The sequence below is a fragment of the Dermochelys coriacea genome, chromosome 2 (assembly GCF_009764565.3).
Source record: "Dermochelys coriacea isolate rDerCor1 chromosome 2, rDerCor1.pri.v4, whole genome shotgun sequence".
Taxonomy (NCBI): Eukaryota; Metazoa; Chordata; order Testudines; family Dermochelyidae; genus Dermochelys; species Dermochelys coriacea.
The window spans coordinates 189,721,703-189,749,370 of NC_050069.1; the positions used below are offsets into that span (position 1 = coordinate 189,721,703).

Sequence of the window (27,668 nt, forward strand, 5' to 3'; positions counted from 1 at the left end):
GCTTTTCTTGCCCCTCTGGCTCTGGTTGCTGCAGCTCTGCTCCCAGGGCAAGTCTGCTCTCTCTGGGCTGTACCTCTGGCTTTAGGGCTGCAGCTCTGCTCCCAGGACAGGGGCTGCTCTCTCTGGATCTGAGAGAAATTTTTCAGTAATAGAGTGCTGTGACACTTGTATTTTTAGGACTTGATTTTGTAAGCAAGTAGTTTTTAAGTGAGGTGAAACTTCGGGTATACAAGACAAACCAGACTCCTGAAAGGGGTACAGTAGTCTGGAAAGGTTGAGAGCCACTGGTCTAAAAGAAAGCTGGATCTAGGCTCAGAGCAACATAACTATCTCAGGGGACTAAACAACAGAATTAACGCTTAACAGGATTCAGAAAGTTTAAGATCTCAAATCTGGCACAGATAAGTAGAGACCAGGTGTCATTACTGCACAGAAACTGTTTGGTGGCTCACGTGAGATGACAGCAATCTCTGTCCAGTTCCTAGTGGACAAGTGTCTGCATTCTAAATAAATAGTAATAATAATAATAACAATAATAACAACAATTTGCAATCTCAGAGGGGTTAAGGACTGACTGGACATGTCAGCTCAACTTCCTTCTCATCAGTAGAGGTGATCTGACTAGGTCATGGTTAAGGCCAATTGTGAAGGTGAGGTGGGGAAAGCTTGAATTGTCATTGCCTACCCTGTAGTTATTCTGCAGATAAAAACCAAACTTCAGTCTCCAGGGATTTCAAGCAGGCTGTGTAAGGAGGACAAAATGCACTTACCAATAAAACAAGAAAGCAGCTATGGATACAGACTCCATACAAATTATTGTAATCAAAACCACAAATGTCATACATTGTAATAAGGCTCTCTTTGGGATCAGATGCTTGCAGCAAGGTATACTTTTGCGCTATTCCCCTCCAGAAATGATTACACTGGAACCCAATGCCTGTGTCAATTTGGCTTAAATAATTACAAACAGTATGGTCTTAGTAAGGCACTGTTGGATCATTTATTCTGTTGCATACAAACATTTTACAAAAGAAACACCTAAAATATGAAAATACGTATCTAAAACATTTCTTTCTTAAAAAGGAAATTAACAGTATACCACCATAGCTGTAAAACAAAATAGATATATACATTCAGTGAATAAGTTATTATCATTGTAAACTTTGTTCTACAGAAATACATTCTTGTTGCCTGGGATTCTTTTTACTACAAGCTGTCAGATACAAAAAATACACAAGGCTGATCCTGCATTCCTTGAATAGACAAGACCCTCATTAAAGTCAATGGGAGTTTTGCTGGCGTAAGGTCTGCAGGATTGAATCTTTATATGCTAGTTGATAGAATTCTTCCTCCCTTCTCCCTGGAAAAGGAAACTTAACCCAGAAATCATCTTACAGGAGAACTATTGGATTCATGTAACTTAAGTGCCGTATTGGCATACACTAAAATGTCAAATCCCTACCAGATTTCCTTGATCACTCCTGTGTGGTTCATGTGAATAGCACTAATGCCATAGGGTAGCAGAATTGCAGAGGTCCTTTAAGTTCTGAACTGCCCAAGTGATCATTCCAGCTTGCTCAGGGGAAAAGATTCTGAAGCTCTCATTTAGCGCCACTCTAGCTACTTCAAAACCCAATTTACAAAAGAAAGAAAGAAGAAACAAAAGGCATGAAATTGCCCTGGTAACTATTCCAGTTTGTGCTCACAGTTTAGTTCTATTTATTGTAATATTTTTTTAAAAACTACAATTTCTCCTAACAAAAATGAAACTTGAGCCAATGTTTCAATTCCTATACTTAATGCAGCAAAGGAAATGCAGAGAAGTCCAAACTTGGCAAAGAGAGAATTGCAAACCATGGTAAACACATTGTAACTTTGATTTCATACCAACCAAAAAGTTAAACTATATCTAGTAAAAACCATACAGCCACCAGAAGAGTTGGATAACTCGACCTTCACATTCTTCCCTCAAAATCAAAAGATGGCAATAGAAAAAGTTTGGCCTATGTCATATGCTTTGCAGTTTGTTCGCCAGAATAAGAACTAAAGTTTCTTGCCTAATAAATTGCAAAGATTAATGCAGATGGATAACAGGGTTTTGAATATTTCTACAGAGCCCCGCAACCCTTTCCCAAAAAAGATGGAAATTAAGTAACATTGACCAGTTGGAGACAGAATTGAATTGCCCCAAGAAAAATATATTGTGGAAGTTATTTGCCTGAGAAAAATAACTGTAGTTATTGCAGGAATCAAGGCAGAATAGCATAATTTAAGTTCTCACATGGCATTTAAATGCTCTACTGTACCTTGACATATGTGATCCCAACAACAAAAGAGGAGATGGATATAAGAATACACATTTCTCCACTCAAGTGCAACATATAACCACTTAATCTCCCTAAGACACAATTAAAAGTACTCTCAGATGACAGGGGTCTCACAATATGTTAACAGAAATTCTATGATAAAACTGCTTCAGATGCAACGTAAGTATGAAATGGATATTGATTCAAGGAAAATGGTATTGTTATTTTATCAAGAAGAGTTATGATAAAATATTTAGCACAGAGAGTGAAAATCCTTGCCCTGTTGATGTCAACAGAAAAATCCCCATTAACTTCAATTGGGCCAGGATTTCAGTCATAGACGGTTACAGTTGCTTGAAATCTCCAGTTACTGTGCATAAGTTTATATAGTTTCTTCTTCTTCTAAGTTACGTTGCCCTTCAAATATTGGTATGCAAGAGATCATTCATAGTGTGACAAGCAGAGCCAGATCTCCAAGTAGTTCGCTCTAGTACCATATGCAAAAGTGTGCACGTAATCGTGATTGTACATATACAAGTGCCTGATTTGTGTATACACGAGTAGCTAGGCCTCTGACCATTTCTGTGGAAATACCCACAAGACTTGTGCTCCTGCATCATTCAGGCACTGTTGTAAATCCAACACTAAAACTCCAGTAAATACCTAGGCCTGCTTTGTGGATTAATTCATACATTTTGCACAGGGGTCTGACAGAGTAATTGCATGTTGGAAATGGAACACATTTTTCCACCTCAATATTTGTCTTCCTTCAATAAACAAATCTCTCTTTCAGGTCAAGTGCAAAGCATTAGTAGCAGATGGGATGCCATTATTATTTCTTTAGAGCACCTTCTGTCATTACTGGAACAAGAAAGTATAGTGGAATAAGAGACCTGAACCCTACAGCCATCAGAGCGGGAGTGCAAGTTTTTTTTAAGCTCTCAAAAATGATAATTTTTTTTAAAACAAATACACAAAAGAGTATTATGCTTGCTGCTAAACTAGGAGATGAAGGGAGAAGAACTGGCATACAATACCGCTTCCTATGCTCCGACTTTAGGGAAGAAATCCAGCTTCTAGTAAGACTATTCCATAGATTTCAGAGCTGCCCTGAGTCAGTGGTGTGGGATACATCTTCAATCAACACCCAACAATCTTCAGGAAAAGGAGGAATTACTTGGAAGAGAGAAACTGTTGAGCAAATATTCTCCCAGTTCCGTTCAGTTCCTGAGCTTTTGAAAATCCATTTTCCCTCTGGCTTTATGATAGAAGAGGAAGCATATCTTTGCTTCCATTTCCAAAAGAGAAGTACTTGCATTCATGGATGGTACAGGAACTGTTGATAGGTTTCCTAAAGGTTCATTCTAAAATTTGAAAACATCAGCAGTTGAGGTTAAAACAATCCATGTCTATCCACGCTTAAAACAATAAATCTCTTCTGATTTTTCTACAGCATATGAGATCACTTTTCTTCACAGTGTCACCCTCGTTTCCAAACCAAAGTCATTCCTTTGGCATAAGTCATTCCACCAAGCCGCCTTGTTCTTTACTTTCCAACAAGGACATGCCCACATCTCCAGTACTGTTCACACTTGTGTCTCCATTGCTCCTGGTCTCCTCTGGTTTGTGATGTGCAAAAGTGTATGGTTCATTGTCCCTCTCTGGGCAGAAGGGGAGTTCCTCAGAGTTTGATATTTGAGTGGCTCTCTTGAAAGAGATGGGAGGTGGAGTAGGTGGTGTGTCACCCATAGGCCCATCAAAAGGCTGGTACACATCTACCTCTGGATTGATTGATCCATTGGATTCCTTCAGCAAATCTCCATACACCATGGCATCATCAATGACTGCATAGACATGGGAGTCATTTTCTTGCCTCCTCTTTTTGAATAAGCCCTGTCTTCCAGGCATCTGGGTATTGATGTTGACATTATATGTACCCACTTCAGGAGTCTGGCTTTCCTTCTTCCTGTTATGAAACAAAAATTAAAAAGTGAGTAAAAACTGTAAATCCATATGTTACTTGTGTATTCAAACTCTGTAAGGCAATATCTATTTATTTTTATATTTCCATCAAGCCTATGCCTCAAGTATTTTCTCTGCAGGGCAGAGGAGCTTGTTCGCAAGTAGTAAAGGAGTTTACAGTTAGAAACATTGCCCTAGGACTAAGTGCCCCAATTTTTTACACCCAAGCTAGTGAAAAGTCCTACTATCGTCTAGCTTGTTCCAAGGGAGATGATTTTGCAGAGCTCTAGTTACCACCCCTAGAACATCTTCATTACAGTTTACAAATGAGGACCCAAATCCTGCAAACACTTAATGTGCACAAGTATCCCCATTGGCTTCATCCGAGTAAAGTTATGAGTATTTGCAGAATTGGGTTCCTTCTTTCAGGACTCAACTTTAATTAAAACTACTCCTCCCAGGCCACAAAAACCAAGAGAGAATCCTCTAGTGCTAGAAGCTGGATGGATCTGATTGATTTTGGCCTTTTTCTATCCCACTCTCTTGCAAGTATGTACTAAAGAGGTTTTCAGTTTGTATTATCTGTATACAGTAGCTACCTATAACCATGAGAAACATTACTGACTCATCGTGATATGACTTCCTTAAATCACCCAGAATTAGGAAATCAAATCTGCTCCTGACTGAATGCTGTGCAACGCATTGATGCATAAACTGACTTGTTTTATGAGATATCGGTAAAGGGAAGGGGACACTTGACTGAATAGTGACTGTACACTGCTTTCAGGGAAAGCCGCCAAATTAATTTGGAAACAAATCTTTAATAAAATTCAGGTGATATCTACCTTAACACATTCAAACAAAAATCAGAAGTCTATGGTAGTGCAAAGTGCATTAATAAAGTGATCTACAATATTGTTGCAAGAGTCTTAAGCTTTTTAGTTGTAACCCGTTGTGCCTGTCTATCCTACACCTTCCACTGCACGCTCCAGACCCTTTTTCAAGGACCACCTATCCAATATGTTAAATAAGAGGAATGGTACCCCTAGCAAAACTGCTTCTTAATCTGCCTAAATCAGCATCTTGAGTAATGAACATACCTCTTCCTAGTGCAGCATATGATGATTCCGATAATTGAGAGCGCTGCAGCCACACCAACTACCATAGCAATTATCACTGTCAGATCTATAAAAAAAAAAAAAAGATGCAAGGAAGAGAAATAAAGTCATTCAACAATATGCAACCACAGTTAACCTATTGAAATCTAGCTGCCATACTTGACTTGCATCATTGCTGCTTAACATAACAGGTCTGCACAGAGAATCAGCCAATTCTTGTGCCTCTACACTTACTTCCTACATCTCACTTACTTACATCTGATTGACTGATTAAACACATGTGTGAAGAGGAAGGGAAAAGGCTCCAACAGCAAAAGAGTGAAATAGCAGGATCATTTCATTAACTCTCCTTCAACCTATTTAAAGATGTAAGTAACAAACAAACAAACAAAAAGCCACCCGACAGATCTTTAAGGTGCCATAAATGAAAGCCTCACAAAATCAAGCAAGCAAGCAGGTCAATGTACCCAGGGTGCAGGAGTTTATAGGAATGGAGCTATAGAAGTTTTACTGAATTAAAGCAAAAAAAAGTTTAAGAAGGAAAAAACACATTTAAAGAAATAAGTTTAAAGGCAATGAAGTGTGAACTAAAGAGGAAAAGAATTAGAGGTTCAATAGAAGGTGATGTAATCTGTTCTAATCTTCATTGCCAACTCTTGCGCTAGGCCTCAATTCTGTAAACACATGCACAGCTATGAATGCAAGTACTTCCATTGAGCTGAACAGGACTACTTGCAGACATGAGGGTTTTGCATGATTGGGGCCTTGAAGCTGAAGAATAAGGTGGACTACATTTTATCCTGACTTGCCGGAAGTTCTTGTAGATTGGACATGAGTTGGAGCAAGGAACTCCCAAATCCTAATCCTAATTCTGCCACTGAATGAATCTCAGTGGAGAGGCACTTCTTAGGCTAGGCCTATATTATACAGCTTTTAGCTACATGGCTGTGTCGCCACAGCCATGCCCCTAGAAGTTGCACAGTGTAGCCGCGGTTTGTCGGTTCTCCTGCCAACAATGCGCTGTTCACACTGGCACTTGTCGCAGCAAAACTTGTGTCTTTTGGGGGAGGGAGAAGTTAACACCTCAAAGACAAAAGTTTTGTCGTTCAATTGCCAGCGTAGACATAGCCTTAGAAGCAAGTGTGTCAGAGAACATGCCTTAGTACACATTGTGGACTTCAATCTGGAGGAGCACAGAAGAGTCGTTATTGATCTTAGTTTGCCAGATGATTGAAAATTCAACGGCAACTTTTTATCAGCTACCACAGAATTGACAGTTGGCAAGCAGACCATATGATAGCAGGATTTAATTTTGTTTTTATATAGGTATACTTAGTCAGAGGTAATGCTTTAACTATTGTACACTCTGAAAGCAAGTCCCAGACTCTGGAGTCTCTATAAACCTACCTTTCAGTGTAGAACATTACCTGTTCATTAAATGTGGAGAGTAGCTTAAAAAAAGCCCACTACATTTGTTTTTCTACATGGTATTTAAGGATTTCTTTTTTTAAATCAACATACCCAGAAGGCATACAAAGGTCTAATGAAATTTTAATTCCCAAGGTCACAGACCTAGGCTTGGTATACACTACCAACGTATGTCAGTAGAACTGTTGCTCAGAAGTGTGGAAAATTCACACCCTTGAGCAATGTAGTTATACCAACCTAACTCCTGATGTATACACAGCGCTATGTTAACAGGAGAAGCTCTCCTGTTGATATAGCACTGTCTACATCGGGAGTTAGGTCGGTATAACTACCGCCTCTCGGGGAGGTGGAGTACCCACACCGACAGGAGAATCCCTCCCTTTGGCGTAGGTAGCATCTTCACTACGCGCTACAGTGGCACAGCTGAGGCGCTGTAAGCGACCTGATCATACAATTTAACTCATCCAAGAAGTTCTTCCTTATGTGAGCTCCCAAACATGAGTAATCAAAGATTTATTACATACTGTAGGCCTCATTTCCAGCTGAGAGAGTAGTATTTTTACAGTACATGGTGTGTCTTTCATTTAGACAGATCCTCCCTTACAAACCTAATTTCCTAGCAATTAGTTCTTGTCTCTCTCCGCACACACAGCCTCTGGTAGATGTATGGCATTACTGTGTACAACAATATAGGTAAATGGATATGACTCACAAATTTGCTACCATTGGTGCTGCCCCGTACATGGTAGATACCAGAGTTTGCAGCAGAGCTTTGAAAATGGAAGGCATGGTATATTAGGACGATGATGATATTGATATTCTGATTTCAAGGAATAATACTAATCAGAAAGAAGTGTGGTCTAGTCTGAGGAGAGGGCAAGACACCAGGATTTCCTGAGTTCTAATCCTAGCTGAAAGATTATTTCTGCAGATTTGGGCAAAACACCCAGTCTCTCTGCCTGAGTTTCTCCATCCTTAAAAATGAGAGTAATGAAATAGTTATTACCTACCTCACAGCACTATTGCAATTATTAGTTAATGTTGGTAAAATGATTTGAAGATTAAAAGTACTATGCAAGTGCTAATGATCTTCATTGTATGAAATATCAGAGACAGATGTCAATCACGTACTTTGTTTCTAGATTCTGTCTGAGCAAGGAAGGTCCTCCAAATTCATAAGCAAATTTTAATTTGTGTGGATGGACTGGGAAGAATTAGGGCATTAAGAACAAAACACTAGATCTAGACAATTACTGATGTCTAGGGATGTCATAAATATGAAGGGAAGGGTAACCACCTTTCTGTATACAGTGCTATAAAATCCCTCCTGGCCAGAGGCAAAACCTTTTCACCTATAAAGGGTTAAGCAACTAAGGTAACCTCTCTGGCACCTCACCCAAAATGACCAATGAGGGGACAAGATACTTTCAAATCTGGAGGGGAGGGGGAACAAAGGGTGTCTGTCTGTCTGTGTGATGCTTTTGTCGGGAACAGATCAGGAATGTAAGCCTTACAACTCCTGTAAAGTTAGTAAGTAATCTAGCTAGAAAATGCGTTAGATTTTCTTTTGTTTAATGGCTTGTAAAATAAACTGTGCTGGAGGGAATGTATATTCCTGTTTTTGTGTCTTTTTGTAACTTAAGGTTTTGCCTAGAGGGATTCTCTATGATTTGAATCTGATTACCCTGTAAGGTATTTACTATCCTGATTTTACAGAGGTGATTCTTTTACCTTTTCTTTAATTAAAATTCTTCTAAGAACCTGATCGATTTTTCATTGTTCTTAAAATCCAAGGGTTTGGGTCTGTGTTCACCTGTACCAATTAGTGAGGATCATCATCAAGCCTTCCCCAGGAAAGAAGGTGTAGGGCTTGGGGGGGATATTTTGGGGTGAGATGTCTCCAAGTGGCCTCTTTCCCTGTTCTTTGTTTAAAACGCTTGGTGTTGGCAGCATACTGTTCAAGGACAAGGCAAAGTTTGTACCTTGGGGAAGTTTTTAACCTAAGCTGGTAAGAATAAGTTTAGGGGGTCTTTCATGCAGGTCCCCACATCTGTACCCTAGAGTTCAGAGTGGGGAAGGAACCTTGACAAGGGAGAAAAAAAAAATCTTTTAAAGTAAGTGTCTATGGCTTTCAAAGATTTTTGAAGTTCAGGTATGTCAAAGTGCAGGGATTTTATGATTAATACTAATTAGGAGTGATATTAGTAGCCATTCCAGAAATAATTCTATGCCACATTTTCTCATTCATGCTTGTTAAAAAGCAGGCAGGCAGACACACACAATGTGCATTTAAGAGGTACCTTACACAGTGCCAAAGCATGCCAGGTCTTTTACAGACACACAATTTAAGTTTCTATACCAAGTAGCATACAGATTAAGGCCCCACTTCTGCAATCAGATCCATGTGACTGTAAGGATCCATGGGTCCTGACCAGATCAGATTGCTGGATTTGTGCCTAACTAGACATCTTACAAAGAGGAAAGGCAGCTGGAAGAAAGGATACAATGAGATTTTAAGAAGTCCTTACCCATGTGTCACTCTGTGGGGCTTGTTTTTTTTCGTTTGCCAATCTTAACTGTGTGTGTTGTTTTGTTTTTCAGTTATTAAATACATACTGCGACTTCAGGATTTCAGTATTATTTCAGCCTTCTCCCAATGCTTAAAATGGTTACCAAATTTAGTTAGCAAAGGCTGACTTAATAAAAAGCTCTACGATTCAGGGAACTGATTCTAGGTATTGTCCTTAATTTTATTTGAATTTTTTTTATGATTGTACAGTGGATTGTTTGGTTTCAGTCATAATCTCTTAGCTCCGATTGTGAGGACCAGTGTACAGCCCCATTGAAATTTGCACATCCAAATACCAATGTTCAGACTTGGAGTCTAATCCCACAGGAGGCTGCAGCTCTTTTGTCCATCTTCCATTAAGAAGAGTACATCCTCCCCTTACTTACTTTTGAGCTAAATAGAGCAAAGAGGAAACTGAAAAACAAGACTGATACTGCAATTGAAAACATCTAATCATTAATATATATTAGAGAGCATTTAGGAATATATATCTATATATTCCTAAATGCTCTCTAATATGGTGTCTGAAATACAGATTGTATCTTGATGTATAAATTCCAAGATAAAGTTTTACATTCCCGTTTCAACTAAGTTCAGAATCATCTCTCACAATTCTGCTACTTCAATCTCTTCTGCATTTTAACACTTTCTACTTCTTTTGACTGTTTACCAAGAGAATAAATCCAAAAAAGGAAGAGGATCCTGATAGATTTAGGCATCTGATGCTTTATTCTACAAACCGTAGAAAAAGTTGCAGTTTTTTAAAGCTGCTGAGAAGCATCTCTGTGTTCAACAAATTGATGAAGCAAATAGTCTACAAGTACATCCACAGCTGTGGACAGAAAACACCAGAGCATGATCCTCCCTCAGTACAGAAAGACAGTGGCAACTCACCTGTCTTTTGTGGGACAAATGTCACCCAGAACCGCAGGCTCAGCTGTTTCTTATTCACTGGTTTACAGTTAGAGATGTTTACCCAGAAGTTGTGATACATATGCAGAGGCTCAGGAAGCAGCTCATCTTCACGGCGCACAGTTTCTTCAGCCTCTGGTTTCTGTTCCTGTATGTTGACATAGGCGCGCCCTGTTTCACAAGCAATGTCCATCCGCTCCTTCAAGAATGCTAAGCGAGCAACTTGCTTACTGGGGACTGTGATGTTCCAGGACACTGAGACATAAGGAGGCAAACCCTCGAGCCAGTTAGGGGTTTGTAGGTAAACTTGCGCTTTTGGGTCTGGGATCACAGTGAAGATACATTCCTCTGTAGTACAGGAAGAGATAGATTGTATACATATAGGTTGTTAGTCTCTAAGGTGCCACAAGTACTCCTTTTTTTTAATTGTATACATAGTATTGCCACTGCTCTTAGCTTTCTCTTTAAATACATTACTTAGCCACTCTTTTCTAAAATAAAATGCATCACTTACAATGGTGACTAGTGATTCATACAGAAGAAAGTCACAATATCTCATTAGTAGTAACATGTCACTTATCACCATTTTTGTGTAATACAGTTTAACATGGTTTACCTGCAGGATTTCCCACATAACTACCGACCTACAACTCCAAGTCTGAAGTTTTTATTCCCTTCTTACCGAGGCAAAACTCCCATTGATTCAAAGGAAGCTTTGCTCAAGTAATGACATTGGAATTGGACGCTAAGAAATTTAACTCCTGTTATATTATTATCGGATGTACAATGGTTGTTTGTTAATGGATATACTGAAGGAGTTGGGGAATGGACTGATGGAACAGACCTCCACCTTACCTTTAATAAATGGCACAAAAGACATTTTCAGATCCTGATTAAGAGACTCATTGAGGAATCCTCTGCCAAATGTTTTTAGGGATATGGTGATATTGTCTCTCATCTGAATCTTTTCAATGGATCCACCAGGACAGAATATACCAAGGTTTAAATCCTTTCCCTTGGTGGTGCTGACAATGCCATAGCTGTAACTTGTATTGCACCTCTGCTCTTGGATATGTTGTTGTAGCTTCAAGGATGGAGACATTATTTCCACATTGATCTCTTCTGGAGCCAATAGCTTCCAAATAAACTTATCCAGCCGAACTGGGAGCTGGGAAATAGCCCTGGGCACAGTGAGGTCATAGATCTTCTTTTGGCATCTTTTGAGATCCCAACAGGCTGCAGTCATAGAGACACAGATTATTGTTATACTTTTACATTGAGCAGAGCTATTAAAATGAGGTTTTGCTATGTGCTGGAGTGCTTAGGTCTGTACAAACACAAAACAAGAGTTCCATTGTTTGGTATTGGGGATATATGTGCTGAAAGATGGAAATAACTCAAATTCCCCATTAGCTCTGGTCCTGTGGGGATGCACTATAGAGTACATCCATATACTCACCTTTCCCACTATATTTTCTGTAGTAACTAGTAACCATTAATAAAATGAGTGTGTTTCTCCTGACTGTTACAAGACATTAAGGGAAACTGAGAAATACAAATGCACAGAGTTTGCCTGATGGCACTTGGTCAGCACACAGGATATTATTTCCCAGCACCATTGTTCTACACGCTTCATGGGATTTTCCATGGAATTGTGTAAACATCTGGTATAAGAAGTGTGGATGCCACCTGCCCATGTTTGAAGGAGAGCTTTGCTACCACTCTGCCCTAAGACAGGTTCCAGCACTAAGCAAGAAGTTTCCCTCTCACTTGCTTGTCTTCCATGTGCTAGGATTGAATTTTTCCAGGGACTAGCTATGCTGTTCTTGTCTGTCACCAAATCCCTACATCTTAAACACAAACTGGTTTATTTACTGACTTACTGTACCCACCACCTATTTGTTCAGCGTCTGTCTGCAAGCCAACTACACTTAAGCACAAATGAAAGACAGGATTTACAAGCCTGAACCTTCAGTAGAATACTGTGGAAATGAGAACATGTAGAATCCTTCTGTAGGTAACAAAATACAAGGCTCTTGTCATACCTATGGTTTTTTCAGCTGTGATCCTCAGATTCTCCAAATCATAACACAGGAAGAAAATCCTGTAAATGGTGCCTGATGTTAAAGTTACATTACGTTCACAGGTTCTAGGATCTTTACATATCAAACATTCTGGCTCAAACTGCAAAGGATGCTCACTGTGTGGTGATTTTGGCTGTATGGTTATACTTATGTCCCTCTCTTTGATTAAGTCAATCAAGTATGTTACATCTGAAATGAAGAGAGAAAAAAAAAGAATTAGATCAACACAGCAATTAAAGAAATGTGGTGAACTGGAACCTCATCCCATTCCTCTCTTCTCCAAAAATCAGATGTTGGACTTATCTTTACATTACCTAGGAAAGCATTATTTACTTTTTACACTATTGGAATCAATACAAATAACTGTTCTTTTGGGTTAGGAGTTAGCCTGTTATAACAAAGTCCCATTCCACATCATATGTAGAGCTGAGCAAACAGCTGATATTTTGTTTTGGTTCTGGAGAAAAAAAATCCATATCATTTTGAAATGAAACCGAATCTTTCCAGTTTCAGTCACTGAAACGCAAAACAGAAAAAAGAAAAAAAAAAGCGTTCAACCCAAAGAAAAAGAAATGTCGTTTTGAAACATTTCATTTTAGAAATGTCAATACAGTTCATTCTGAAAGTGTCCAATATTTCAATATTTCCAAAAGATTTTTCTTTTTGGATGAAACTTTCAGCTGACTTTGATATGAATTTGTGAATAGTTTTGATGCCCCTCCAAAGTGCATTTTTTAGCAAATTTACTATTTGCCAAAAAATATTTTGCCCACATAATTCCATGTATGCTAGTCCCTTGTGAAAAGGCTATGCAAGAGTATAAGGAGCTTGCTATAGAAAATTCTTTAGGTCACAACTATAGTATTCACAGTAGGTGCTATAAAATGGTCATAACAGACCAGTGGATAGGGCACCAGACTGAATCAGAAATTCTGGGTTCTACAGCCAGCTCTGTCAGACTTGTTGTGTGACCTTGAGCAAGTAAAATCACCTTTTTGTGTCTTAGTTTCCCCACCTGTAAAATGGAGATAATGCTTTCTTACCCATGTAAAGTGGTTTGAGATCTGTGGATGAAACTTGCTGCGTAAGTATGGAGTACTGGTACTATGTAACTAATTAAATTTAATTTCTCTATATTACAGGCCATTTAGGGTTCTGTGGCAAAAATTGGGGAACTGGTCCTGCTTTGAGCAGGGGGTTGGACTAGATCTGCTGAGGTCCCTTCCAACCCGATATTCTATGCAAGTATCTATACCATAAACTACAGCAATACTGTTCTGATGTTACTTTCACAAAGAACTGAAGTACTTTTTTGTGATGTTAACATTTTGGGTTTGTTTGTTTTTATTTTAAGCCTTAAAAAACAAAAATTGAGAATGAAGAACTTGGGAGATAGCGGTACATTTCTTTTTGACTACTATGTGACCCTCTGTTTGATGGTTAAGATGCTGCTTGTTAAAGGATATCTAGGATTAAGTCAGCCAGGTGGTTTTGCATTATTGCAGGAATCAAAGTCAAAGTCAATGGGTCCAGATAGCCAAATCACTTGTACTTAAACAATACAGGTGTTAATTCCTTTGAAGTTTTACCCCCTCTGATCAACATGGTGGCTGGTAACTGGGCGAGGGGAGACTGGAATCCAATGGGGCAAATGAAATGGTTTGGAAGAGTTTAAAAGAAAGCTCAGTACAAAAGCTGAGAGAGACCAGAGAGGCAGAATCTGCAGGAATGCAGATGGAACCCTGATCCCCAAAAGTGGAGGAATGGTGGGTGGTGAATTTAGGATAAGTGGGGCCTGCTAAATTGAGGGAATTGCTAAGTTTTAAGTAAGAGAGTCATGCATGTAGGCCTTTTGTTGTTTTAGCCTCTCTGAATGCTATGTTCCTATGTATAAATAGTACTTTGTTTTCAAGAAGCTAACTGGAGTCACTGCATTTTCGTACTGATAACAGCTCCTAAAGAGAATTTTTTTGCAGGAACCAAAATCAGCTGGGCCTGTCAGGAAACATGGTTGGCAAACAGCGGTGCTGTAGTCTCAAAAGCCCGGCAGAAAATTGGGCGAATCATGGGATTTCACCCTGAGAGGAGTGCAGGCATTAGGCCTGTCTCCTGAAAGGGCACTCAGGAAAGGACAGAGAGATAGGTCAAAAAGTATGTCTCATGTTGAGCCACAACTGAGAACTAATGGCCATTAGAACTGACAGTAGTTTTGAAATTTTGAAAAATTGAAATAAAACTGTTTTGCAAAAACAGTTTGCTAAAGCTTTTCTTCATTTTCTGACCAGCTCTACTGGTCACATACTAGTGATTTGAAATGGAAGAATTCTCATTTCTCAGATTTACATCGATTACAAAGTTGTCTTCACCCCCCATTTACAAGCATATCAGACAATTTAAGTTTTTTCAGCTCAGCTGTAAACAAAGTTGTTTGGTTGCCCGGAGTCTCTTCAGAATCAAGCTCAGCCAACAAAGTCCAAAGAGGAGGGGAAACTGCCAAATATGATATATTTGCAAAACTGTTAAAGTTTGAGATCATATAGTTTAAAAGAGGGCTTTCCAATACTTATTTCTTTAGATCTGACATTTAAAATGCACACATGTACAAAGCTGTGAGCAACTAATTTGTAATTTAATTTACAATAACCACTGAGCACAATATTAGAGCTTTGTGAGCATTGGAATTTCCATTCCATGAAATGGAATTGGTATTTCTGACGTCTCTTCATTCTGAATCAGAAATAAGTTGGAAATGTCAATTTTTCTATGGAACAGAAATTTTAGAAAATTCTATTTCAAGAGAACCAAAATGGAGTTTTTCAAAAAACAAAACAAAACAAAAAAAACAACCACACACCCTCCAGGCAGAGAACCTGGGGAGTCCTCCAAGCGGGCAGCTGGCTAGCTGGGGAGTCTGTAAGCTGGACAGCCTGCCTGGTTTCCATCAAAAGTGTGGATGGAATTGATACGTTCATGCAGAACATTTCGATTCTGTAGAATCATTTTCTGACAGAAAAATACTGTTCTGCTGGAAAATTTACAGCCAGCTGCAATAAATACAAATAAATTGACAACATCAACTAGCAGCCTTCAATCAAAAGTTGGTAACAATCTGCCTCAGCCAGCGGATGGCAAACATGAAAAAAATCCAGAAAAATGATCTGTTCCCTCCCCACAACAGACCTTTATCCTTCTCTAAAAACCCTATCACACACAAGATTTCTTCAGAACGCCTGGTCATCAAATATGGGCTATTTTGGGGGATGGGGAACAAGCTCCAGAGTCCCTGGGCCCACACAGAGAATGCCCTGCCAATAGCCCTCGCCCTCTTTTATAAAGAGTGCAATCCTGCTCAAACAGCTCTACTGGCTGTAGTGGTGTTACTAGGGCATTGGGAGTTAAGCAGTCTCTCAGATAGGTAGGATACCAGGCCATTTAAGTCTTTGCAGGTCTATGGCACACGCGGGGGTATGGCTACACTACCCGCCGGATTAGCAGGCAGAGATCAATTCAGCGAGGGTCGAATTATCGTGTCTAGGCTAGATACGATAAATCGATCCCCGAGCGCTCTCCCATCAACTCCTGTACTCCACCGCCATGAGAGGCGCAGGTGGAGTCGACAGGGGAGCGGCAGCCATCAACTCACCACAGTGAAGACAACACGGTAAGTCGATCACTTAGTGAAGTTTCAGAGTAGCAACTGTGTTAGTTTATATCTGCAAAAAAAAAAAAAAACCCAGGAGTGTTTGTGGCACCTTAGAGACTAACAAAGTTGAGCATAAGCTTCCTTGGGCTAAAACCCAATTTTTCCCCCCTACTGTTCCTCACATGTTCTTGTCCACTGCTGGAAATGGCCCATCTTGATTGTCACTACAAAAGTTTTTTTTTTCCCCTCTCCTGCTGGTAATAGCTCACCTTAACTGATCACTCTCATTATAATGTGTATGGTAACACCCATTGTTTCATGTTCTCTATGTATATAAAATCTTCCTACTATATGTTCCACTGCATGCATCTGATGAAGCAAGTTTTAGCCCACGAAAGTTTATGCTCAAATAAATTTGTTAGTCTCTAAGGTGCCACAAGTACTCCTGTTCTTGTAGCTGAAGTTGCATAACTTAGATCGATTCCTGTCATCCCCCCGCCGCGTAGATCAGGCCAGCGACTATAGGCTGTTTGTAAGAAACTTCTGCTTTTTTTTAAACCCAGAGAACATTGTTCTTTTTCAGAATGCCAATCAACTGAATGCTCTAGGTGTGTGTGTCTGTGTGTGCCTCCAGCGGGAGTAAAGAAAGGCTTTTTCCCACTGCTCAGGAAGCGTCATGATATATGGTAAATGATAGAGCTAAGGAGGTGTGCCTATTTAACTGAAGAGGACTTGGACTTGGTCCCACTGCACCTATTTTTGGGCCTCTTCCATTAACTGCAAGATAAGAGCCTCAGTTTGTGAGGTCCCACACAATGTTTTCTAAATGGAAATCTAGGCAGAAAGAGGATTTTGTTAAATGTGGCTTTTTGCTGCATTTGCCCTGACAGAAACTACTTTGTTCAGGTTTCAGAGTAGCAGCCGTGTTAGTCTGTATTCGCAAAAAGAAAAGGAGTACTTGTGGCACCTTAGAGACTAACAAATTTATTAGAGCATAAGCTTTCGTGAGCTACAGCTCACTTCATCGGATGCATTTGGTGGAAAAAACAGAGGAGAGATTTATATACACACACACAGAGAACATGAAACAATGGGTTTATCATACACACTGTAAGGAGAGTGATCACTTAAGATAAGCCATCACCAACAGCAGGGGGGGGGGAGGAGGAAAACCTTTCATGGTGACAAGCAGGTAGGCTAATTCCAGCAGTTAACAAGAATATCAGAGGAACAGTGGGGGGTGGGGTGGGAGGGAGAAATACCATGGGGAAATAGTTTTACTTTGTGTAATGACTGGGAATGGATGAGTCATTACACAAAGTAAAACTATTTCCCCATGGTATTTCTCCCTCCCACCCCACCCCCCACTGTTCCTCTGATATTCTTGTTAACTGCTGGAATTAGCCTACCTGCTTGTCACCATGAAAGGTTTTCCTCCTCCCCCCCCCCTGCTGTTGGTGATGGCTTATCTTAAGTGATCACTCTCCTTACAGTGTGTATGATAAACCCATTGTTTCATGTTCTCTGTGTGTGTGTATATAAATCTCTCCTCTGTTTTTTCCACCAAATGCATCCGATGAAGTGAGCTGTAGCTCACGAAAGCTTATGCTCTAATAAATTTGTTAGTCTCTAAGGTGCCACAAGTACTCCTTTTCTTTTTACTTTGTTCAGTTCAGTCTAGTTTTTGAAAAGCTATTATTCAGTCACAGAAAGCTTTTAAAGTTCTGCTCCCTTAAGGTATGAGCTACTAGACTGGTTTAGCAGTAAAACAATCAATTAAACTCCTCTCAAGGGATAAAAGCACTGCGGTTAAATGATTCCTCTGGCCAATTGAGTGGTACCACTGAGACTCCAAAGGTTGTCCTCAACCAGAAGGATAAGTGGCTGTGATGCAGGTATTGAGGATGTGCTGAGCACCTATATCAAGTATGGACTGACAGGCCTGCATTTTCAGAGGCACTACACAACCACAAGACCCACGTGAGGTGGCTGTGAGCATTTAGTACTTAACAATCAGGCAGCTTACTTTGGTGCTCAACATTATGTAGGTAAAATCTGAAAATTTTAGCCATTGTCTTGGGGGAAGGAATGGAGTGCGGGCAGGTCCTGGGGCAGAGCAGGGGGTCGAGCACCCCCGGCTCATTAGAAAGTCGGCGCCTCTGCACTAGAGAGCTGGCAAAACTGCCCATCGTTACCTCGGGCATCCTCCTAAAGGTTCGAGCCATTCAAGCACACCTCCATTCACCTCAATCAAGATTCACAGATGAGCCAACACAACCTCTATGGAAGGCCAGTCTGATTCAAGGCTGCTGATAGAATTAAAAGAATCAGTATCTACACCTCCTAGCAATGGACAAAGGTAAGATCAGCCAAACAAGAACAGTACAGTAACCACATGATATCCTGTCTGAAATCCGTATTGCTAGAATTTAAAGGAAAGAGACCTCCACACCTTTCCCCACAACCTTTATGATACCACCCCCAAACCAGAAAGCTAGAGAGACAGGGATGTAACTGGAAAAAATCACCAAAAACAAACAATGGGCTCTTGAGGAAGGGTGAGAATTTCTCTCTCGAGTAATCCTAGCACCAACTACTTAGGGAGTTACTGATCTCTCTCAATAATGGTCCCTAAACCTTTCTTTAAAAGCAAGAAAGAGACATGGATCCTTTTTGGAGGTTATAAACTGCAGCACTCCAAGCCCCAAAATATCTCCATAATAAACTCATTCAAAAAAAATGTTGTTTGTGCTACCGACAGGTACGCCCTATCATGGAGGCAGATCATATCCAATCAATCAGTCTTATCCATAAAATGGATGGAAAATTCTTCACAGTGAATAAACATGGGCCTTATTTTTAAGTAGAGGCATCCCACATTAGCTAACTTGCTTGCTACTGGTAACAATTCCATTGATCTGCTGCTCAGAGCAGGGATTTTATCTTATTGTATGAGCTATATTCTGCACATCACCAAGCACGTGTTGAATGAGGACAATCACCACAACCTCATGGATGGTGGAGAACATGAAAGTTTTCTTAGCCTTCCCTATTGCATGGCTCTTCCAGAAATTCTCTATTATGATCAGTCAGATTCCAAATGCAGTTTCCCCACCATTGATGCGGTAACTGTTTCCCCACATGCTTTGAAAGACATACATCATGCCAAAATGTCCCATGAGGATGTCATAAAGGGAGAGGAAATTTAGGAGACCTATTTATAGTCAAGTATAAAAGATAGTTATGATGTCCTACAAGGCCTGACAGAATGACCCACTGTCTGTGTTTACCTCACAGAATTCTGAAATTAAATTAGGCCAATGCAGTAGGTACACCACCATGATGTACCTGGCCTCTGTCTGAAGTATGCCATGACAACAGTTTGCCTTTGAGTGGGACTTGGAGAACCAGAATTTGCCCACCTCTGTACATTGACACATAAACCAACAGGTCAGTACTATTCTTATCATGGAAACCATGAGATCCTAAACTAATCCAACAGTCCTCTACATAAGTACATAAGAACAGCCATAATGGGTCAGATCAAAGGTCCATCTAGCCCAGTATCCTGTCTTCTGACAGCCAATGCCAAGTGCCCCAGAGGGAATGAACAGAACAGTAATCATCAATGCTGACATCAGCAAGGACAAGGTTAGTGTTAGAGTCAGCACATGATAGACAAGAAGTTGATCTATACTGAGAGGAACTGAGAGGTAGAACGGGGCACCCCATATCCCCATCACATTTTCTGTGATAGCCCTAATTTGGGACTCACAAAAGGGCACACTCCACACTTGTATCCAAGGAAAAGGAAAAGGTCCTTTGTACAAAGTCAGATGATAACAGAATGGTTATACCATCTCTCAAACTCTTCCTTGGCTAACATTGAGCCAGCAACCATCTAGAGCAATGGTTCCCAAACTTGTTCCACCGATCGCGGCCCCCATGGCCGCAGTTCACTGCTCCAGGCCAATGGGAGCTGCTGGAAGCGGCGCAGGCCGAGGGATGTACTGGCCGCTGCTTCCAGTGGCTCCCATTGGCCTGGAGCAGCGAACCGTGGCCACTGGGGGCCGCGATCGGCCGAACCTGTGGACGCGGCAGCTAAACAAACCGGCCCGGCCCACCAGGGGCTTTCCCTGCACAAGCGGCGGAACAAGTTTGGGAACCACTGATCTAGAGACAAATAGAATAAAACAAATTCAAACACATACTCCCGCCCACACCCATCATCATCCAGTCAGGGCACCTCCTCTATTCTGAAATCATGGATGTTGATAAGCCTTGTTAGCTACAGATCTTGCATTCATTTGTTCATTCGTAACTAGATAGAACCACAGAATCCCTCTCAATGTACTCTAGAAAACAGTCAAGACACCTAATCCAAGAGTCTCTGACCTTTAATATCTCTGGTACTTTCAGAAACAAGCATAGTCACAATAAAACAAGAAAAGAAAATTTAAATTCCATTCAAAGAATACTAAGCATCAGACAAATTAAAAAAAAACAAAACCAAAAAACCCCCAGGAATTGTCTTTAACACAGTTCATTATTTTGTCTGAATATTATAGTAGTCTCCAAAATGTTGGATGTTGATCCTATACGTTGTATGGACTGCACATCTTACCATTGTTTTTTTTTTTTTAAGTTATACCTTTAACGTTATCTGAACATATTCTCTTTAATTAAGTACACGTACAAAGTGGACTTTTTTTTTCTAGTGAGGTTAGTTTAGATTAGTAGGCATACAGTGCAATAAAAACAGGATTTGGATTTTTAAAAGCACTTCATATTGGCCTAACAGTGCTTCCATTGAATTCAAGGACTCCAGTGAAAGCAGAATTAAGCCAACACAGAGGACTATTGAAAATCACAGCTGAACTCTTCAAGTGTTTGAGTTTCAGAAATTGATTCCACTTCTTCCCAAAATGAGAAAAGATTTCTGCAAAGATGTTAAAGTCTCTTGCAGACAAGGACAGGTTTCCCTCCTAAAATCATTCCCTGTGAAAAAGGCCACGTGCTCCTCTGTGATGAGAAATTTCAATCAGTGTTTTAAATGGAGTTCTTTATATTGACTTTAAAGTGACCACTAAAACTATTAAAAATAGTCTGTTTAATATCCAACAGTATGGCCCACAACCCCATAGATTTTAGCAACAGTCTTATTCTAAAACAATCTTATTCTGTTTTAGATGTGTTATTCCAATCACAGTTGGAGAGTAGAAGATACAAAATGACCTGGCTAACCTAGTCTGAGTGACAAATGGCATGATATAGGAGATTGCCCTACACATTCAAATAGTCCTACTAGTAGAGGGACAATATCCAGATAAAAGTAATCTTGCTTGTTACCCTACTGGGTAATCTCAGATATCACGGTAATGGCACAATACAAGAACTTGCACAGAATAGTAAAAAAGTCTTTATTTATATTACTAATACCACATCTAGGATTAAAAGTGAAATAATTTTATATCCAATTTACTTTTCAATGGTCTTGCCATTTGTTCTCATTTTATTGAGCTTGATCAGTTACACTGGTCAGTTTGTTTATGCTGTAGTGAGTTCCAGTCTCTAGCTCTCATGTACTAGCACAGCACTGCTGTGTTTGGCTTTCCAACCCTGCAGCAAGTTATGAAAGTGTTTGATTCAAATAAGGGAAAATAAAATTGCACGACTATGTCTATACAAGACCTTGATTTCTATACTGAAACACATTGAAGGACTAACCAGTTCAGTTAAGCAAATGGGAGTCTTTCCATTGACTTCAGTGAGAACTGAATTAGATCTCAGAAGAGGGGGATGTACTGATTACTGAAAAGCTACCTTCTGCGTAGTTACTGTGTACAGAATGCAAGATATGACATTACAGACAATTTAAAAGAAAGATTTCAGTTACTCAATGTACACATAACACAGAATGGGGAGGGGTGTCTTAATTTGCTTTTGTTTTAAAAAATTCAGTGTAAATTTGTATACCTTTTACCCCTCCTAGCAGATTAGGGAATATTGTTCACCTTGCTGTAATGAAACCCCTGGCATCCAACACAGTAGCACAGATCTCTCAATGTTGCTTAGCAACTTACTTGCTGAAACTCGTGTTGCGTCCAAAGGTCAAAGATTCCAACAGCAGCCAGTCAGAAATAGTATTCTCTACCAGAATCAGTGTGTGTGTGTAGCTCAACCCCAATGTTTATAAACAAAAGCAGGAAGCCTACTTTCATGTGATCTTTTTGCCCAGTTTACATTGACAAAAGAATTGAGAAAATGAAATAATCAGCATAAAAAGGGAAATAATGCACAAGTGGCTACTTACTCTCTTCATTTTGAGGATGTTGAACTACAATCTGAAAAAGCAGACGGAGGATCCCGGGGTTCTGATCATCCTGGTCGCAGCCCTGCAGGGACAAGTTGAAATTGCCAGCAATATTGGCAGGTTGTTTGTCACTCAGTTTAAACACCTCAGGACTACTGAATAATCCAGGTAAGTAATATTCCACCCTTTCCTCTTTCCTTTCACAGTTGGAAAAGCTATAGTTGCGGAAGATGACACTGGCTCTAAGGTCAGAAGGAACAACAAACTGCCATGTCATGAGCTCATCTTCTGGGAATCCCAGTGGGTAGTTGGCAGACATTAGCGTTGCTGACGTCTCTCCTTTAAAAGTAGATTCAATAATACACAACCCTAGTACAGAAGAAAATAGGCCACTATTAAAGAAGATACATATTCACATTTACAGTACAGTACAGTACAATAGCAATGGACAAACAGTACCTTCAAATAAAAAAAACCTTTAATATACATCTCAGCAATAGGCTAAATTATAGAAGAAAACAGAGTGCAAATATTTGAGGTGGTGATGTCGTCCTCTAATGGTTGATCCACAGAGAAGGTAAAGAATCTGCTCTCGTTGTTGGATTAGAGTTCAGCTCCAAAAACACAGACCCATCTACCACATGAGTGAAGGATCCAACTTTCAGTCTTGGCTCCACAGGAGAAAGTGTGTAACTTGTATAATTGTGTTTACTTACACTGCCTCTATGAATTTCATGTACAATATCACAAGTGAGAGGACATTCAAATCACTGGAGAATTTAAGTGTAGTGGTTTGAGTCCAAGGATTTAAGAGCTCTAGAAAGAGTAGACAAGACAAAAGTCTCAAATATGTAAGGCGGTAGCTAAATCTCAACCACAGACAGCCTTGTAACAGGCCTGACATGTGAATTAAAAACTAACTCCCTGACTAACCAGGCATCAGTGCAGAAAGCAAAATGCAGGAGAACTACTAATAAATTCAGGACTCATTGCTGACCAGCAGCAGCAAGGAGGACAACACTGTCTACTCAACAGCTAAAACTAGTGGTACTGCACTGGTGATGAATTACATATTTGATTTTTGCCTTTGTAGATGCACCTATGTTGTGGGTCTGAAGCAGTTTCCACCCACAACTAATGCTGACTAAGACATTCATGTAAAAGGTGGGAACTTCTCACAACCAAAAAGTATTGTTTGCACGATTCACAGAGGGCTCCATCCTTTGCCATGACTCCTACAGATGAAAAATACAACCGTGCAAGTTTCACATTATGGAATGGGCTGAAACAGACTATTATGCATATGAGCAGGCAGGCTGATGTGCCTTCCAGACATCCTTCTTCCAGTTTCTTAAACTGCAATGTAAGTCTGAAGAGTTCAGCAAGTTATGAAGAAAAGCTGTTAAAATAGACTCAATAGCAGTCTTCATCCATTCTCATCACTTTGTTATTATTATGTTTTTACTCTTTTGCAAATACTTTTGGTTAGTTTTTAAAATCCTATAATGTCTCAATTTAAGAAAGGTTTGGATAGTACTGTTTCTATTTGTGAATCAAACATGTCACTTTTCATAATTATTAGGTGAACTGATCGAACTAAAAATCATGAAAGTAAGAGGACAATCTAAAAACCTTTTTAAAAAAATAGGATAATCACAAGAAGGGAGAGGGAAGTAAGCAGAATAATTACAAAACTGAAAGTTGATAGCAAGGATCACTGAAGCAAGTAACATGACTGTGTACTGGAAATATTTCAGTGGATTTTAATAAGATGGGACTAAGGTGTGAGGATGTAGAGAAAATAGGAAAGCACTAAGGATTAGACCTACATTGCCTCTGCTTTTTAGTTTTGTGATTTTTTTCCTATTTCAAATTAACCAAGTACAAAGATTAAAAAACCCTTTTGCAAGCTACAGGAGCTAATTATAACTGCAAATAAATAAGTAAATATTATACTGTACCTACTTTTTATGGAAGATCTGTTTGCTATGTTAAAGCCAGAGGTGGTGAGATCTGAATTCCATGGGAGCTTTAAAGCCATGACAACTCCCCCCTGCACCTTGACCCGAGACACTGAGCCATTTCTGCAGAAGGTTCCAATGCTGACTGTGGTAGTGTCAATACAGCTGCTGATACTGTATGTGATTAAATCTGGACAAGTGTCTGTGGGCCCAATCTGCCTTAACCATGGTGTAGAGAATTTCAGTTCAAGTCCAACCTTCTTATTGGCTTTCACATCCCAGAAGTAGGTCCTGTTAAGGCGAGGCAGTCCTGATGGCTGAAGATGAACATCTCCAAAGGGGCATGGGCCTGACATACAATCTAAAACAGACGCACATAAAGCAGGTGCACAAACCATGAGCAGTTGAGGAACTTGCTATTTTCCCCCCCACACACACACTGTGTTCATGTTTTTCTATTAAATTATACCTAAATCCACACCACCACTTAAATTACAGTGTGCAACATTCCTTCACTGTTTTAACAGCTAGCAAATCAAAGCAAATAGTTTTAAGACAAGAAATTACATGTACTGTACGCTTCCCTGCAGCCCTCTTTAGAAAGCTAGAACAATATTGACAACCTTGGTATTCAAAAACCATAAGTCAGGCCCCAAAAGATAATGAATCTCATTATTATGAAGTCAGATTTTGAAAAACAAATACATTTTGGATTCTTTTGATTTGCCTTTTGACCCTTTATAGTTCATGTTTTCAATCTTTCTTCCACATCCATGAGGGCAAAAAGTAATTTTTTTAAATGAAAGCTGAGATTTGTGACTCCAGGAACTGGGGCATTTAAGAAAAAAAAATTAAATATAGCAAGACTCGACACAATCATAAGAGTTGGCAACACTACTTGAAGTGTGAAGCACCTACAAGACTTGCCTCTGAAATCATGCTGCACAGAGTGCGCTACCAGGCATCCAGAAGGGACTGGTGTATGAGAGCACTCAGGGACATCCTGCAGTGGTTGGTTACAATATTTCAATTGCATGGTACTCAGGAAATGCCAACTTACAGCTTCCACATCAATCCTGCCCCTCGTTTATTTTGTCATTAACTGGATAGTTATAAGTAAGGCTAGTAACATCATTATTATATAAGACAACCCTAAACTAATACCCTATTTTCAGCTATTTACAAAACTTTACCAATCTTTAACCATATAGGCTGAAATTTTCTATGCCAGATGTCTGTCTCGGGCTGAATTTTTCTGGAAAATTTCAGCCAAAATGGTTCAGCCATTTCTAAGACCAAAGGGCAAAGTATGTTGTTGTTCCCCATGTTAAAAAATCTGGCAAACTTTTTTTGAAATGTCCATGCTTTAGACCAGCAACCTGAAGTTTGGCAAGGGGGTGACCTTTGTGTCAGAGATGTGCCTTCTGCTCTCCCTTGAAAATCTACCCAAATTTGACCAAATTATAAGGCTTTGAATAACTGCAGTTTGGGCATGCTCAATGGCTAGATCTTAAAAGCTACAGTCGCCAAAGATTCTGTCCTCCATGAGCATGCTCCAACCCATCACAACTCCTAGTGCTGATGGACTGCCGCACATACCCTCCTCACAGAACAAATGAGCTTGTGCCAGCCCAGGACCACCAGGCCACAGAAGGACTTTCCCTGAAGTAAATGCTCCAGACCACGGTGGGGCTGGGCATTGTGCTCTCAATGACTGGTTGGCTGGAAACATTCACTGTCTCTCATTTGAATGCAGAGGGGAGTGAAAGGAGTATATTGGGAAAAGGAGTCTAGTGAGATTCGGACTGGAGGGAGTGGGGGAGAAGAGAAAAGGTGACTGGGGGATGACTGGCTGGGCAAAGAGACTGAGCTGGTGCAGGAGGGCAGGCCGGGACTGGGAGCTAGTGAGAGAAACATGGGGAGAACAATGAAGCCAGGCAAGACGCTGGGGAGACAGACTAGGAATTGGGAGAAAGACAGATCTGACAAGAATGTGGAGTGCGGGGGGGGAGGCAGGGGGGAAGCGGGGGAGGACTGGATGGGCAGCGTTGTCTGTAGGAACCTTACCTCATTTGCTGAAGCAGTTGGCAATAACGAGGCAGGAGATTACAGGAAGGCGGGAGAGGTGCAGTGGTTAAGACAGTTGAATGATGCCCTGCAGAACTGGATACTTTCCCTGACTCTCCCCCAGAGTTCCTATATGATGCTAAGCAAACCACTTAAATTAAAGTTTTCACACTTGTGAATCACTAACTGTGTGTTGCTCATGTTCTGGATGCTCAACTTGAGATGCTGGGGTCTGATTTGTACAAGTGCTAAACATTCAAAACTTCAACTGTAAATCAGTGGGAGCTATAAAGTGCTATATATTGCTAGGTACTCTCAAAAATCAGGTCCTTGGAGTCTCAAATTGGGCACCCAAAATTACCTTTTACCTTACCTGCTGTGCCTCAGCTACCCACCTGTAAAATGGGGATAATATCACACCCTCACCTCACAGGGGTGTTGTGACGCGATACATTCATTAAAGTATGTAAAGCCCTCAGGTACCATAGAAAAGCCCAGAGGAAAGGAATAATTCTGTCCTCATAGTTAGGTTTAATAGTATGCAGTAAATAAGGTCCAGGACCACACATTGCACAACGAGCATAAAACAAAGTATTGAATAGCTGCTCATTAAGTGCGCACCATCCATTCTGTGCACTGAATGAGGCATGAATGGGTCCTGTAGAAAAAATAGTATGATTCTGTAATTAAAGATTATATCATAATGCACATTCACAATGGGGACAAATTAAAGTTAATGGGCAACCTTCATTCTGCCATTTCCTAGCTTTTGAGTTTTTTGACTTTGTAATTTGTGTGTGTGTGTGTATTGCCCTCTGTTGAGCTGAATCAAACCTGTTTAAATGTGCGTCAGAAGTCCTATATTGCTAACAGCGAAGGATTAGTTATGATTTCCCAATGTTGGATAAGGGCCTGTATTTTGGAGTATGAGATGAGAGTATCTCCACTGTCAGATCATCACAGTGAGAGGCTCAGATGTGCAGCGTGGCAATAACTTTTAAGTCCGAGGTAGCTATCAATTTGTTATATTATGCAGTAGTACTACTGTACATGTTGTTAACTTTAATGACCATATGTAAAATTTGTGCGCGCAATGTGGAAACGATATATAATCACTGTATTATGAGCTAACATGCATGGATGAATGTTTATTCATTACAGTCAACACAGGATGATTCATCTCAGTAACTCAGTCTACACCAGGGGTAGGCAAACTTTTTGGCCTGAGGGCCACATCGGGGTGCGAAACTGTATGGAGGGCCAGATAGGGAAGGCTGTGCCCCCCAAACAGCCTGGCCCCTGCCC

At 40.2% G+C, this 27,668-nt stretch overlaps 1 protein-coding gene across 2 annotated transcripts in view; it reads right to left on the minus strand.

Annotated features, from left to right (window-relative positions):
- Positions 1 to 731: 731 nt before the first annotated feature.
- CDCP1 (CUB domain containing protein 1) overlaps positions 732 to 27,668 on the minus strand; it is a 48,014-nt gene continuing 21,077 nt past the window's right edge. For both annotated transcript variants that reach the window (XM_038392774.2, XM_038392776.2), the window contains exons 3-9: positions 24,301 to 24,657; positions 22,336 to 22,704; positions 12,341 to 12,568; positions 11,151 to 11,531; positions 10,278 to 10,643; positions 5,369 to 5,453; positions 732 to 4,272 (exon numbers count right to left, since the gene is read on the minus strand). In XM_038392774.2, coding sequence (XP_038248702.1) covers positions 3,828 to 4,272; positions 5,369 to 5,453; positions 10,278 to 10,643; positions 11,151 to 11,531; positions 12,341 to 12,568; positions 22,336 to 22,704; positions 24,301 to 24,657 — 2,231 coding nt within the window. In that variant the 3' untranslated portion in view covers positions 732 to 3,827. The remainder of the gene's footprint in view (positions 4,273 to 5,368; positions 5,454 to 10,277; positions 10,644 to 11,150; positions 11,532 to 12,340; positions 12,569 to 22,335; positions 22,705 to 24,300; positions 24,658 to 27,668) is intronic.